We start from the raw sequence: 14,146 nt of genomic DNA, 5'->3' as shown, positions 1-14,146 counted from the left end.
ATGAAAGGAATCTAACTGATATACAATCTGGAGCAGAGGACTTGACTTTTTTAAGTGATTTATGCTGCTTTGCTAATTTAGTCACTCATATCGGCAGCAATTCTTGATTCGAATGCTGGAATATTTACTTCATCATCTTTGATGAAGGAATTTCCAATAATAGTTTTTAATAACGCCGCTTTAGTGGCACTTCGTTGGTAACATTACCACCATTACAGTACAGTGAATGTATTGATTGTCTTGCCATTACTTAACTGCACATATGACCAGAATCTCTCTGAATTTTCTGCCAGAATTTCACTGTGGAAACTATTAAAAGCATCTCACATTAAAGTTCACACTGAATTTTGAGCTTCTGTAACAAAGCGTTCTTTTAAATTTGGCATTTTTTTTTCATTGCTTCTGCAACAGTGTTCCAACCTGTTTTGTGTAACATGGGGGAGTGGGGGGGGGGGGGGGGGGGGCAGTTCTGTCTAATATTTGGTATGATTCATTCCATTGCTGTTGATAAGATTTCTTTAAATTGCAACAGGAAATCAAAGAGAAAATGTATATACAATTATTTTTTCTTTGTTCAAATATTTATTCAAGTATAAAATTATCTCTTGTAATATGTAAATCATGCATTTCTTTTTCCTGCACTGGAAACAATATTATTGGTGCATATTCCAGCTGTTGCACTGTGCCCAGTGTTGTCATTGCACTTTTTACTGACATTCTTGTCTTGAGTAAGTCTACAAAATAAAAATAAATTTGACTGTATCATGTTTACAAATCCAACCACTGCCATTGACTCTGAAGACAAATACAATATTAGTAAAATGACACACACAATGCATAATGGTATGTAGTGATCGACAGCTGTAATATTTTTTCACTGAGTAGGATTTATGTTTAACAGTTCCACTCTGTTTATTCAATAGCATCAGATTAAAAAAACATCACACAAAAACAAATTTAATGCAGCTCTTAATTTTCACTACATATTATCACGAAACTAAATGGTAATATATACTATATTAGTGTAGTACAAATATTTGGCTTACCCTGGTTTCTGAACAACTTCTCTAAGTACACGAACTGCCTCATCATTGGACATGTTCTCAAAATTAATATCATTAACTTGAAGTATCATATCACCAGGTTCAATTCGACCATCTAAGGCTACCGCACCCCTAAAACAATTCAAATTATTTATGAGAGAGAGAGAGAGAGAGAGAGAGAGAGAGAGAGAGAGAGAGAGAATTAACTATCTTGAAAGGAACAAAGGAAGATTAAACTCCAATTAAAATATCTTTGTGGCTGCTATTTCACTGCATAAAATGATATGTGTAATGCAGTAACTAACTGCAGTTCTTACTTGTGTGCCACATGCTGTGTTTTGGTTGTCTTGTGAATCTATACATCTACACAGCACTGCTTTATGTCAAAAGCAATTTAAATGAGTTCGAGACCAGAGAGAACATACATCCCTGCAACACCAGAGGCAAACTGGACTTCGACAAACCAAGACACAGACTCACAAAGACTGCAAACACACACAAAATAATAAGTTTAAAACTCTTCAATAAACTTCCAGCATCCGCTCGGTCACTGACCAGGAATATTTTCAAACGTAAGATTTATGACTGGTTACTCAAACACCCATTTTATAAGATAATAGAATATTTTGAAATAATCATTGACATTAGTATATAGGAATATTCCTAAAAGAAGTGGAATTAAACTGTAAAAACTTTGCTGTAAAGTTATTGTTAATTGTATATTTAATGTTCAGACCTATTCCGCTGTAAGTGGTCAATGGTGAATATACTGAAACTGAATACTGAACACATGAAGAGCTCTGTCATGTACGGCAAAGTGTAATGGTATGAGAAGGGCAAGGGTGGTGGGGGAGAGATCACAACCAAACATTTGAGGGGTTCCCCTCTCCTCCCCCAGTTGCACATATTATTTGAGTACTTGCGTTCAATGCACACCTAGTCATGTGTTTCTGTGTACAGAATGTGGCTAACATACCAAAATTATTTTTAACACTGGATGGGCAGCATATCTCATTCCAAACTGGTGGAAATATGTTTTGCGTGCACTGCATTGGTAAGTGATAGTACACAGTTAACACACTACACTTTTATTATCTACTGAGATTCAGAAATAACTATATTTTTCAACAGTATAAAACATTTTTTTCTAATGGCTTTCAATAGCTCATGGGAAAAAAGGAGTATACTGATACTATACACTCAAATAGTTACAGCAAAACTTGCTGCAACAGAAAAAAACCAATATCAGACAACTGCAGAAAAGGTAATTCATTAGATTTCTTGTCTTACAATAAACAATAGTTGCCTCTAATAGGTTACAGATGAACTAGTTAAAAAATATGGTCCCAGGATTCCAAGATTGTCATGGTTTCCTTTTAATCGCACAGCTTATAAGGTCTGAAATTAAGGGCTACATGGCAAAGGACAATAAACATCGACAGTGGTTGAAGTATAAGGACTGAGTAAGGACACTGTAAACTATGTTTTGTCATCACATGGGGCCAATGGTGTGAAACACAAAAGAAGTAATAAGGAAGGAGCGGGCAAAGCCGTGTCTAATTGGAAATATGATTGAGTAATTCACTATTTTCAATATCTGAGAACAGTTCTAACATGCACACAAAGTGTGAAAGTGATTACAGTCACATAAGTGGCATGCATCACAATCACAAAAGCGGCATGCATCTATCAGTGGTAGGGTTGGTTGCATGAAAAAAAAAAAAAAAATCATGCCTACTCATTCCTAACAAAATTTACTCTGGTTTACTAGCTAGTGTGATACTTTATGACATATACTATGAGTAACTGAACACCCATCTTAAGACCATTTTTCATGCAGAAACATTTATTTACAATCCCAACGCAAGGATCACTGTCACTGAAGCTGTGAGAAATCCATAACTTCACATTATCTAATTCTTCCCAGAAATTAAACAGCACAAATTGTTAAATTTGTCAAGAATTCTTAAAAGCCACAAGATTGTGTTTACAGAAAGTAGTAGTAACTCACAAGAATAAGAAAATGATGACCTACCCTTTCATAATAGAGCCAACATAAATGCCTCCATCACCACCTTTGTTACTCTGGCCAACAATACTTATTCCCAGGAAATTTACAGTGTCCATATTGAGTGTAACAGTGATGATGTTCAGGGACATTGTAGAATCTGTGATGGACGAAAATGATGACGTTCTGGAAACAGCTGGTGGAGCTCTATGTCTTCTCCTCCGCTGAGGCCGCCTTCGTCCCAAATGCAGTCTTGAAACACTACTGTGATCTATGAAAATGAGAAGAAAAATAAAGTTAAATCCTAAGACACATGCTGTAAACATACTACCTACTATACTCTACAATTGGGGTTGTAAGAGAGCCTATAAGGGAATGTACAACAATTAACATTTACTATACAGTAAAAAAAGCAGTAACTATTGACTGCGCTATGACACAGAAGATGATAACTGTTTTTGATTACAGAATACGAGACATGCAGTATACAGGTTTCATGGTATTACATGCTTCCACCAACAACAAAAACATTTTCAATATAATCAAAACATATCCTATGGTAAATTCAAATTTTTATTTCTTCAGCACTATAGCCTACAGCCACAACTATACCTCCTTCCTTCCTCTGAAATGACACTACGAGAGGCATCACACACAGGAAAAATAATTTGATATACAAGGGTGATTTGATAAGTGGTAAAAAAGCAAGAAAAATGTTGGTTTCGTAAACAACTCACCTTATTTCTTGACGTGGGCTCCTTTGAGAGATATAAACTTTGTCCAGTGGCCCTTCAGCTTTTCCATCCCCTTGGAAAAATTGGTTCTGTCAAACTTGACAAAATACTCTTTGATTGCACTATTGCTTCCTAATCTGACGAAAATTTCTTCCCAGCAAGACAAAGTTTCAAATTAGGGAACAGGAAGAAGCCAACTGGGCCTCAGTCTGGTGAATAGAGTGGATGAGGAACCAATTCAAAGACCAATTCATGCACTTTTGAGGTTGTCATCACTGATGTGAGAGATGATGCAGTACCCTGGTGAAAGAACACTTTTTTGCATGTCAAACTTTGTCTTTTTTCAGCCACCACAAGTTTCAAATGTTCCAACAATGATGGATAATAGTGTCCAGTTATAGATCTGCCTTTTTCCAAGTAATCTATGAGGATTATTCCTTGGGAATCCCAAAAAAAGTGGCCATCACCTTATCGGCTGACAAAATGGCCTTTGCCTTCTTCAGCGCAATTTCACCAGCCTCTGTCTAGTGTTTTGACTGCAGTTTTGATCTAGTGTGTAATGATGGATCCAGGTTTCATCAAACGTCACAAACTGGCACAAAAAGTCTTGTGAATTGTGATAAAACATCAACAGACATTGTGTTGAAACTGTGCTGGATCTGCTTTTTGTTGACTGAGCAGTCACGGCACCTACCCCTCACACTTCTTCATAGCCAATTCTCCAAGCTGGATATTATGCATCCCTCAGTTGAGATGCCTACAGTCTCAGCAACCTCATGAATTTTCATCTGATGGTCTTGCACTACCATATCAGGGATTCTGCCAATAGTTTCCTTTGCGGTGACCATAACTGGAAAGCCACAGCATGCAACTCTTCAAATGAAAATGTTTAATAATGGCATGAAACTCAGTTGAGATGCCTACAGTCTCAGCAACCTCATGAATTTTCATCTGGTGGTCTTGCACTACCATATCAGGGATTCTGTCAATAGTTTCCTTTGCGGTGACCATAACTGGAAAGCCACAGCATGCAACTCTTCAAATGAAAATGTTTAATAATGCCATGAAACTCAGTTTCCTCCATTTTCAATAGCAGTCGACATACTGATCAATTCAGACGGCTGTCAACAATGAACTGAATGCTGTACATTGTTGAAATTCTTTATATGTTCCCTGGAATAATCAAGCTTACCAATCATGAAGTCGCAACAAAAATGTTCAATTCTTTCACAGAAATTTACCAGACATATCAAGCCAACCTTGAAAACAGGTGATAAAGACTAACAACATAAGACTTCAAGTATAGTGAGGTATGATTTGTCATTACTGTCTGGACTGAGGTAAGTGACAAGGTGGGGGTGGGCTGATCGAATTCTGCAAAAGTGAATGACTGAGGATTTTGTAGGCGAAAAACTATACCCTTGATTTTGGGCACATGCTTATGTCTTCTGAAAGGCTGTCAGAAGATGATATTCCACTCAGAATACTAAAGTATAACTGTAGTACACACACAAGTTGTTGACACACGTGGATGCCAATATATTTTATCCCGAAACAGTAGAAATTCTATTTATGGTAACTGCGAAGAGGGTAACACTCAAGACTGAACCCTGTAGAATCCTGTTTTCCTGTACATGTTGATAAATAATGGCTGTACCAACTTTAACTCAGAAATGCCAATGGGATGACAAATTTTTAACAACAGATGGTAAGTTGCCTTGCAAGCAGGTGTCACCCAAGAGTGAAGGCCTCTTTGACAGCCAACTCCAGTCATAAGAGTTGGTTGGTTGTGGATCTGAACCTTCAAAATCTGCATTGAAATGTTAAAGGCAGGTTTCTTTTTTCCAGACACCAAAGAAATCTATGACCAATCATTCATTCATTCATTCCACGGCTTTATATATGGTCATCACTGAAATGATTGGTCTGAAGTTGTCTATAGTGAGTGAGTGATTGATTTACCAATTTTCAATCTTGGTCCAATGGTACAATTGTACTTTCAGTCCACTGGTTGGGAAAAATTTTTCCCTTGCCAAATGTTGACAAAAATCGTCACAAAGGTGGTGAAGTCTGTAAAAGGGCATTATACATCTCTATCTGTCAGGTGTTAAAAGATACAATACTATGTCCTGCTAAAATTTGATTCCAAGTAAAATCTGTGGTTTTTTTGAGATGGCATTTCAGCATAACAACTCACCAGTAGTTTGGCTATGTTGAAAAGATTAGTATGAAATACTCCTGAAGCTAACACTGCAGATATTCCAGCAGGGATAGAAGGTCTGTCAATATGTCACAATTTTGTCCACACTTTGGCATCTTTTTTACATCCATTAATCAACACTTCATACTGTTTCAATAATTCTGCTTCTGTTGCTTGATTAAATGATTTAGTTTTGCTCTCTGTCATTCATTTAAAATTAGATTACCGAGTACTCAGTGTTGCCCAGGTATGTATTTACTCTAATCTTCTATTGATCCATCTCCTCTTTTCCCTATCTCTGTTATCTCCTCCTACTCCTCTCTGTCCATCTCCTCCTGCCTCCCATCTCTGTCAATCCCTCCTCTTCCTATCTGTGCCCACCTCCTCCTCTTCCTTCTCTCTCTGCATCACCACCCCCTCTCCAACAGGAGGCTGGTGGTTCTTACCCCAACAATGTTTCTTTCCAGAGTATAACTCATGTGTGTACCAAATTTGGTTGAAATAATTCCAGGGGTTTGAGATTAGCTTTCCCCCTGGGCCTTTGCCCACATATGCACATCCAAATATACTTCACACATATTTAACATGTACCACACATATTTCACTGGTATTTTTAGTGAATTTTACTCTGTAGTTTCATTTTCATACTGGTCAATGTCTATGATGCCATATCTTCTGAACTGTGTATCATACATTGGTATAATTTCGCAGGTACATTCAGTGGTACATGAAAATACTGTCTGCAAATGTGTGTCAAATGTAATTAGCAGTAAAGAAGTAATAAATTAAGATATCATTCTTCATTTTGCAGTTTTACTGTACAAACAGCGAAAATGTAGTAAGCGATAAACTTTTTTTCCTTTTATCATTTTTTGGAGGTTGTCTGTGAGAAAAAGTTTCAAAATTGTTTGAAGTTACAGTAGTGTGTAAAGTTTTTGGCAATTCACTAAGTGCTCTCAGCCTCAATTAATGGTTGATTTAAGTATGGGTATTCACGTGTGGTGGGCTATACTGCTTTTTCACACCCACACCCATCCCCTTGACAGGTAGGAGGTTCTTGTATCCCCACAGTGATTCTTTCCAGATAGTAAGTGATAGGTATACCAAGTTTGGTTGAAATTGGACAAATGGTTTAGGAGGAGAGGTGGAACATATGTACATGTATACATAGATCCATTTTTATAATACGTATGAATACAGTACAACCACTTTTTAACAAATCTCTGGGGACTAAAATATTTTTCAGTTAAATTTGGATTTAGCTCCAGTACGCTAATTAAGTGACTCAAACATAATTAGGAGATTTCTAAGACATACAGGTAGCACTATTTAATCATAAATGCACATGACTTAATCCTAGCAAGTTCTAAAATATATTTTAATACCACACATTTTTCACAAACTCAACAGGCATTTATCAGTAAGTGTAAGTTCCTTTTCCGCGTCAGAATAACATACTGACACGAAGTGTTGCTGTAGGTGGTTGACACTGGCTAGAGTCAACTCATCTACATGGAATGTGTAAAAGCTTAGTGCAATTGAATCCTCCTCTTCTCTGCCTCTTCATCATCACAATCACCACCCCTCCCCCCCTTTCACCTATCTCTGATTTGCTCTTTCCACAAGCATCATACAGTCACTTATATAAATCTGATGTGCAAAAGCTAGGACGTCATCATCACAACCAAGTCCTGTAATGCCACACTTGCTCGAATATCTGCAACAGCATGCAGAAGTATAATAATAATCATTATCTCTTCTCTCTGTATTTAGCTTACACAGGATGAATTATGCCCACATCTACAGGTGACTTGTACAGTTAGCAGGAATAAACACGATGCTCCTAAAGTTTGTGAAAGCAATTTTTAAAACATCCTGTAAATTACAGTAAACCACAGTTCCATCAGCAACAAAAATTTTCTAGACCCATATCTGATACTAACTGTATCAAAATATTCATTTTCCAATGTTCGCTACTTTTCAAGTCTACTGCTTACCTTTCTACATTTATATTTTGGTAAGAAAGGTTATGGCAGTTTCTTTTTTATTTTTATTTTATTTATTTTAAGAGGATGGTTTTTAAGTCCTTAAGGAGCCTACACATCTACATTTAAGCCGGGCAGTTCATCACGTATGGTGTCACACCTAAGTAATAAACTGTAAAATTACCAGATCTAACTGGTTATCTGCTTGGGCGAGAGACTAGTCTTTAGTGACTGTAAACTACTCAGTTCCCTCCAGTAATTCCACACTTCTTACACTTACTGTTGACTGTCACCTGAACCTATCGTGTTACCATCATTAACTCCATAGAAAAAAAGATGAGCTTTTGGATTTTACTGAAAGCTTCTGGAATGTTCATGACTATGTATTTCATATTCCAATTGTGTGGGGGAAAAAAGCAGCTGTATAAGAAGTTTTAATACAAAAACTAGAACTTTCTGTAGGCTGAAGCATGAATGTTCTCTCTTTTTTAAATGTAGGAGGCCAGTGAGTTTCAGCATTCAGGAATGCCTTCTTTTTTCATTTCATGGCCTATAGAGAAGATGGTGCCAAATCATATTTATTTAAAAAGTCGACAAGTTTAACATTCTAATTGTCTTCAACATCACAAATGCTTGTCAGCTTCTGCTGAATTTGCGTAGTGGCATTTGAAAGCCACAACTACGCAAACTTTGCAGTGTAGAATTCAACATTCCAATAAATAACACAATGTGAGAAATAGATAGAAACATTTTCTGGGGCGTTGGGTAAAATGACCTATGCGCGGAAATCGACATGTTTGAAATTATCAATCTAAAACTATAACATCTGATGGGGGAAAAAATTGTGAATTACATTTTCTGTAACACTAATTTCACAAAACTTGTTAAAAATGTTAAGAATGTAATAACTGGGTTTCAGTTTGAGAACTATTTAATATATAATCTTTGAAAACAGAGTTTCTCTTAAAGCAGAGTTTGTTAAACCCATATGTCAGTAACTATGTTCTTATGGAAATATAATAGGAACTGGCAGAAATACTCATGAAAAGTGTGGATTCCTTAAAAGAATATTTGTAAATACAGGGTTTTAGTGTAGGTGAGGAGACAAAAGTCATGGAATAGTGATATCTACATACACAGATGGCAATAGAATTGTGTCCACAAGTTATAAAAGGGCAGGGCATTAGCGGAGCTGTCATTTGTACTCAGGTGATTTATGTGGATAGGATTCCAATGTGATTATGGCAGCATGAAAGGAATTAACAGACTTTGAACACAGAATGGTACTTGGAGCCAGATGCGTGGGACATCCCATTTCGGACATCATTAGCGAATTCAATATTCCGAAATCCACAGTGTCAAGAGAGTGCCGAGAATACCAAATTTCAGGCATTACCTCTCACCACAGGCAATACAGTGGCCGATGGCCTTCACTTAATGACCAACAGCAGTGGTGTTTGCAGGGGAGTTGTCAGTGCCAACAGACAAGCAACACTGTGTGAAATAACCACAAATATCAATTTGACATGTAAACGAATGTATCCTTTAAGACAGTGCAGTGAAATTTAGCAGTAATAGGTTATGGCAGCAGATGACTGACGTGAGTGCCTTTGCTTACAGCACATCGCCTGCAGCACCTCTCCTGGGCTTGTGATCATATCAGTTGGACCCTATACAATTGGGAAATTGTGGCCTGGTCAAGACAAGTCCCAATTTCAGTTGGTAAGAGCTGGTGATAGGGTTCGAGTGTGATGCAGCAGATCCCACAAAGCCATGGACCCAAGTTGTCAACAAGATACTGTACACATTGGTGGTGGCTCCATAATGGAACGGGCTGCGTTTACATGGAATGGACCGGGTCCTCTGGTCCAAATGAACCAATCATTGGCTGGAAATGGTTATGTTCAGCTACTGGTAAACCATTTGCTGCCATTCATGAACTTCATGTTCCCAAACATGTCACCAGGCCATATTTGTTCACGACTGGTTTGAAGAACATTCTGGGCAATGCGAGTGAATGATTTGGCCCATCACTTCACCCAATATGAATCCCGTCAAACATTTATGAGACATAACTGAGAGGTTACTTGGTGAACAAAATGCTGCACCAACAAGACTTTCGAATTATGGACAGCTACATAGACAGCATGGTTCAATATTTCTGCAGGGGGTTTCCAAGGACTTGGGTTGAGTCCATGCCATGTCGAGTTACCACACTATGATGGCCTAAAGAAGGTTCTACACGATATTAGAAGGTATCCCATGACTTGTCAGCCTAGTGTATACATCTATCTGGGTTGGAGGTACAAGTTGCAAATCATTACCAAGGTAGGTAGATTCTAACAACTACGACCTCAAAAGCAGTATTCTGTAGTACTTTCTTACTAAAAGTGGATGACTGTACCAATGTGCAAATACCTTCTAAGCCCTTATTGTGATATCTCTACTGTTACTAAAAACATGGTTGTTCCTGAATGTAGGCAGGTGACCCTCCAATAACAAAGATTCCTGCACAGCAACACATATTATGGGGAAAACACACACTAACTGCTTGATTTTAGCCAGATGTTGATAATAGCTGTTACAGCTCCATTGTATCACCGTTAAACAAATTGCCTTGCCCAAAATCCCCTCTCAAATCACCGTTGCTTCCCAGGCTTCCTGTACGACTAGTGTAACACCAATATCTACAGGTAGTTGGTCTGTAGGGAAAGACTCAAGATATAATGGTATTGTCACACAGGTTCTTGACTTACATCTTTTCTTTTCCTTTACATTTCCAATTTCGTTCAAAGATTTTAATTCTTTTGGGGGCTTGTCTGGTTGTACATCTGGGCATGAATACATTGGAATTATTATATGGCCCAATGCTCTTACTCCTTTCTGCCACTGACTATGTGTGAGGCAGTTAAAATTCATGAGGAAGACTGCTATGGGGATATTGGGGAGAGGGGGCGGATACACCACCCCTCCACTGACATGGGAGAAGGATGGAGAGCCACCAGCCGCATCAGCAGAGTGGTTTCCATTGATGAGGTATGGGAAATGTTCCAGGGATGTGGTAACTTCTCCCTCAAACAGCATACTAATTTATGGAATTGTCATTGAATTTGAACAGAGAAATTGCTACTATTAAATTTAGCAAAACTTTTGCTCATATTATTTAGGATTCAAAGTATGACAGCACTTAAAGGTCCTATCTTTAAAAATCGAGCATACTTACAACTTGGGATGGTGTAGGTCTGGGCAGTTTGTGCACAGTGGAAGTTTTTCACATGGGCGATCACCATGAGGACTTCTGCCTAAGTTTCCACAGATATGTTCACTACGACTTACTTTTTGCAGTGTCCTTCAAATGCCAATTTGAAATTGCCCCCACAACCCTTGGACTACCGTTCTGTGCTCTTTTCACTGCACCAACTGTTGGCTATAAATTAAGCTGACATTAGTGGCTGACATCTCACCCGACCACACCAAAAATGTGTTTTTTCAAAATGCTTGGCTATCTGGAGCTCCCACTTATGCTACTTTCATTTCTGGCCAAGCCCTGCATACACTACAAATTTGGGCGAAATTGGTCATGACAATTAAGTGCAGTCCCATTGTCACTGATAAATAGAAATTTTAAGATCTTAAAACTTCCATAACTTAAACCATTTCCTCTACTCTGTGGCTGTATTACAGGAACACACTAGAATTAATATCTTAGTACTGAAGCAACACTATCTTAAACTCATTATCTGTATATCACCAAGCATTATTACAACATAAGTCTGAAGTTTCTTAGGACATGTGAGAGACTCCTAGGATAACCACAGCAACAAGACTGTGAATGTGGTGTGGTAGAACTCAATACTTCGCACAATTCACAATTCAAAGAAACGATCATGTCTGATGAAACCTTTCCCCCTGGCCACATAAGAGGCTATTCAGTTAAGTTCATTCTGGTGTTACAAGCTGCGAGACAAATCATTACAGCTGGTGCAACTTGATTTTGTGAATGCGTAACTGAACGCATTTCAGCCCAATTTCTTTTTGTTCTTAGTCAAACTGTGTCCTACACTGTGTGCTTCTGAAGAGTTACATACAATCGGAAACAAAACTTATAAAACTACAAGGTGCATCTGAATAGTTTGGTGAATGGTATCATAAAATGAAGGAAACAAGAATTAGAAACGAAATACTTTTACTGGCCTTCCTATCACTCGTCATTAGCTACAACACAGTTCTAACATCGGCTGTAAAGCTATTGGAAACTGTCAGCAAACGCTTCCTGTAGAATAGCTCTCAGCACCATGGTCATCTGTTGTTAGATATCTGAATTGCCTGCAAATGTTCATGAACAATAGTGCTTACAATGTCTTTGTCTATCTTCAACACCTCTGCTGTTATTCAGAAAGACAGCTGCCAATCATCTGCAAGCATCTGTCGTACTAGTCTAATGTTTTCTGTGTTGACCTGAATGTGGCTCACCCTCGACACCATCATTTTCACCTGTAAAGTTCTTAAAACACTCAAAATCGCCATTTTTACTCACTGCTTCAACACCATACACTTGCAGATACAGTCCTCGAGTCTCCATTGCTTTTTCTGTAATTTGGAACAAAACTTCATGTTAATGCATTGCTCCATTTTACGATGACACAAATGCATGATAGACACTTGCAGACGATCAACGGCTGTCTTTGATAATGAAAGCAGAAGGGCTGAAGGTACGCAGAGACAGTGAAAGTATTCACGCACATTCACAGACATTGTACATCTCCAACAATAGGTGACCATGGTGCTTCAACCGATTCCACAAGAAGTGTTTACTGACAGTTTCTAACAGCTTTACAACCGATGTCAGAACAGTGCTGAAGCAAATGGTGATTACTTTCAAGGTCAGTAAAAGTATTTTATTTGTAACACTTGTTCCACGTATTTTATGAGACCATTCACCAAACTTTTCAGATGCATCTCTTACATTCTGGAATAAATGCACGACAATGAACTACAGTAATCCAAAACCAAAGGATATTACCCTAGATAAATCAGACAGTTTCACCTTGAGTTAGGCAAGGATGGACAAACAGCTTACATGTAGGTGTGTTACTTTCAAGGAATTACCAATAAAATTAAAAAAAAACCCTAAACTAACATAAAACAAAAGTTGGATACTTTGTCAAAGAGAGAGAATTCTTAGGGCCTCTTTAGGCCCATTGGTCTCCAAATTTACTACGAGATTGAATGCTACTGTCAAAATTTCACTTTGAACATTGTTATAACATGTATTAATATGGTTCATAATAGACAACAACAAATTCATGCCAGCACACTTGCTTCTTGTGTTTAGAAACATCACAACACATATAATGCCCAGACTTTAATGAGGAGGAGGAGGAGGAGGAGGAGGAGGAGGTGGTGCCAAACTAGTCTATCCTGTACCAGTCTTGTCATCACTGTATAACTTCAGTAACCTACATGCTCTTGAAACCACTTATAACAGACAAGCCTCGGTCTACCTCGATAATTTTTTACCCCTAACTTTCTTACATTATCAAATTAACTACACTTTGTTGCCTCAGGATGACTACTGCATATTCCTTCTTTTAGTCAAATTTTCCTCCCGCTCCCCCATGCTGCTAGACTATGGATCCTAAGGTCTGGAGGTTTGATTCTTGAACCAATTTAAAGATTTTATCTGTTACTTACTACTTCTTTTGCCTCTGACAATGTTTATTAATGTGGAAAAACTTAAGCTTCATCAAGGTTCGGAGTCCACAATAAACTGTAGCTCCTTATAACTGGCTGAAGAAGTCAGTTCAAAGGCCAGAGGATGGCAAGAGCATATCACCCCCCCCCCCCCCCCCCCTCCACAATAGGACTGCACTGTAGTGTTCAAACCAATGTCGAGGTTGATGAGAGCTTGACTGTTATGACTGTTATTACCTCTTAATAAGTAACTCACCTTATTCATATCATTTACAACACTCCTCTGTAAATGCCACATGCCAAATGTTATTCTCTTATTGCCTGTACTGTTCATTGTCCACATTTCACTTGCACACAACACTTTCAGAATATACTTCATACCATTTCGATTTATATTAGATGGTAACATGTTTTTCTTTTCCAGGATATGTTTTATTGCTATTTCCAGTCTGTACTTATTCTCTTTACTTCTGTCATGATCA

General features: G+C 38.0%; 1 protein-coding gene across 3 annotated transcripts in view; it reads right to left on the bottom strand.

The window, feature by feature from the left end:
* Positions 1–14,146, bottom strand: part of LOC126185152 (segment polarity protein dishevelled homolog DVL-3) — a 138,750-nt gene that overhangs the window by 71,529 nt on the left and 53,075 nt on the right. For all 3 annotated transcript variants that reach the window (XM_049927999.1, XM_049928000.1, XM_049927998.1), the window contains exons 7-8: positions 3,079–3,322; positions 1,047–1,175 (exon numbers count right to left, since the gene is read on the bottom strand). In XM_049927999.1, coding sequence (XP_049783956.1) covers positions 1,047–1,175; positions 3,079–3,322 — 373 coding nt within the window. The remainder of the gene's footprint in view (positions 1–1,046; positions 1,176–3,078; positions 3,323–14,146) is intronic.

The sequence above is a fragment of the Schistocerca cancellata genome, chromosome 4, assembly GCF_023864275.1.
Source record: "Schistocerca cancellata isolate TAMUIC-IGC-003103 chromosome 4, iqSchCanc2.1, whole genome shotgun sequence".
In the NCBI taxonomy this organism is placed as follows: Eukaryota; Metazoa; Arthropoda; class Insecta; order Orthoptera; family Acrididae; genus Schistocerca; species Schistocerca cancellata.
This window is presented reverse-complemented; position numbering and strand designations above follow the sequence as displayed.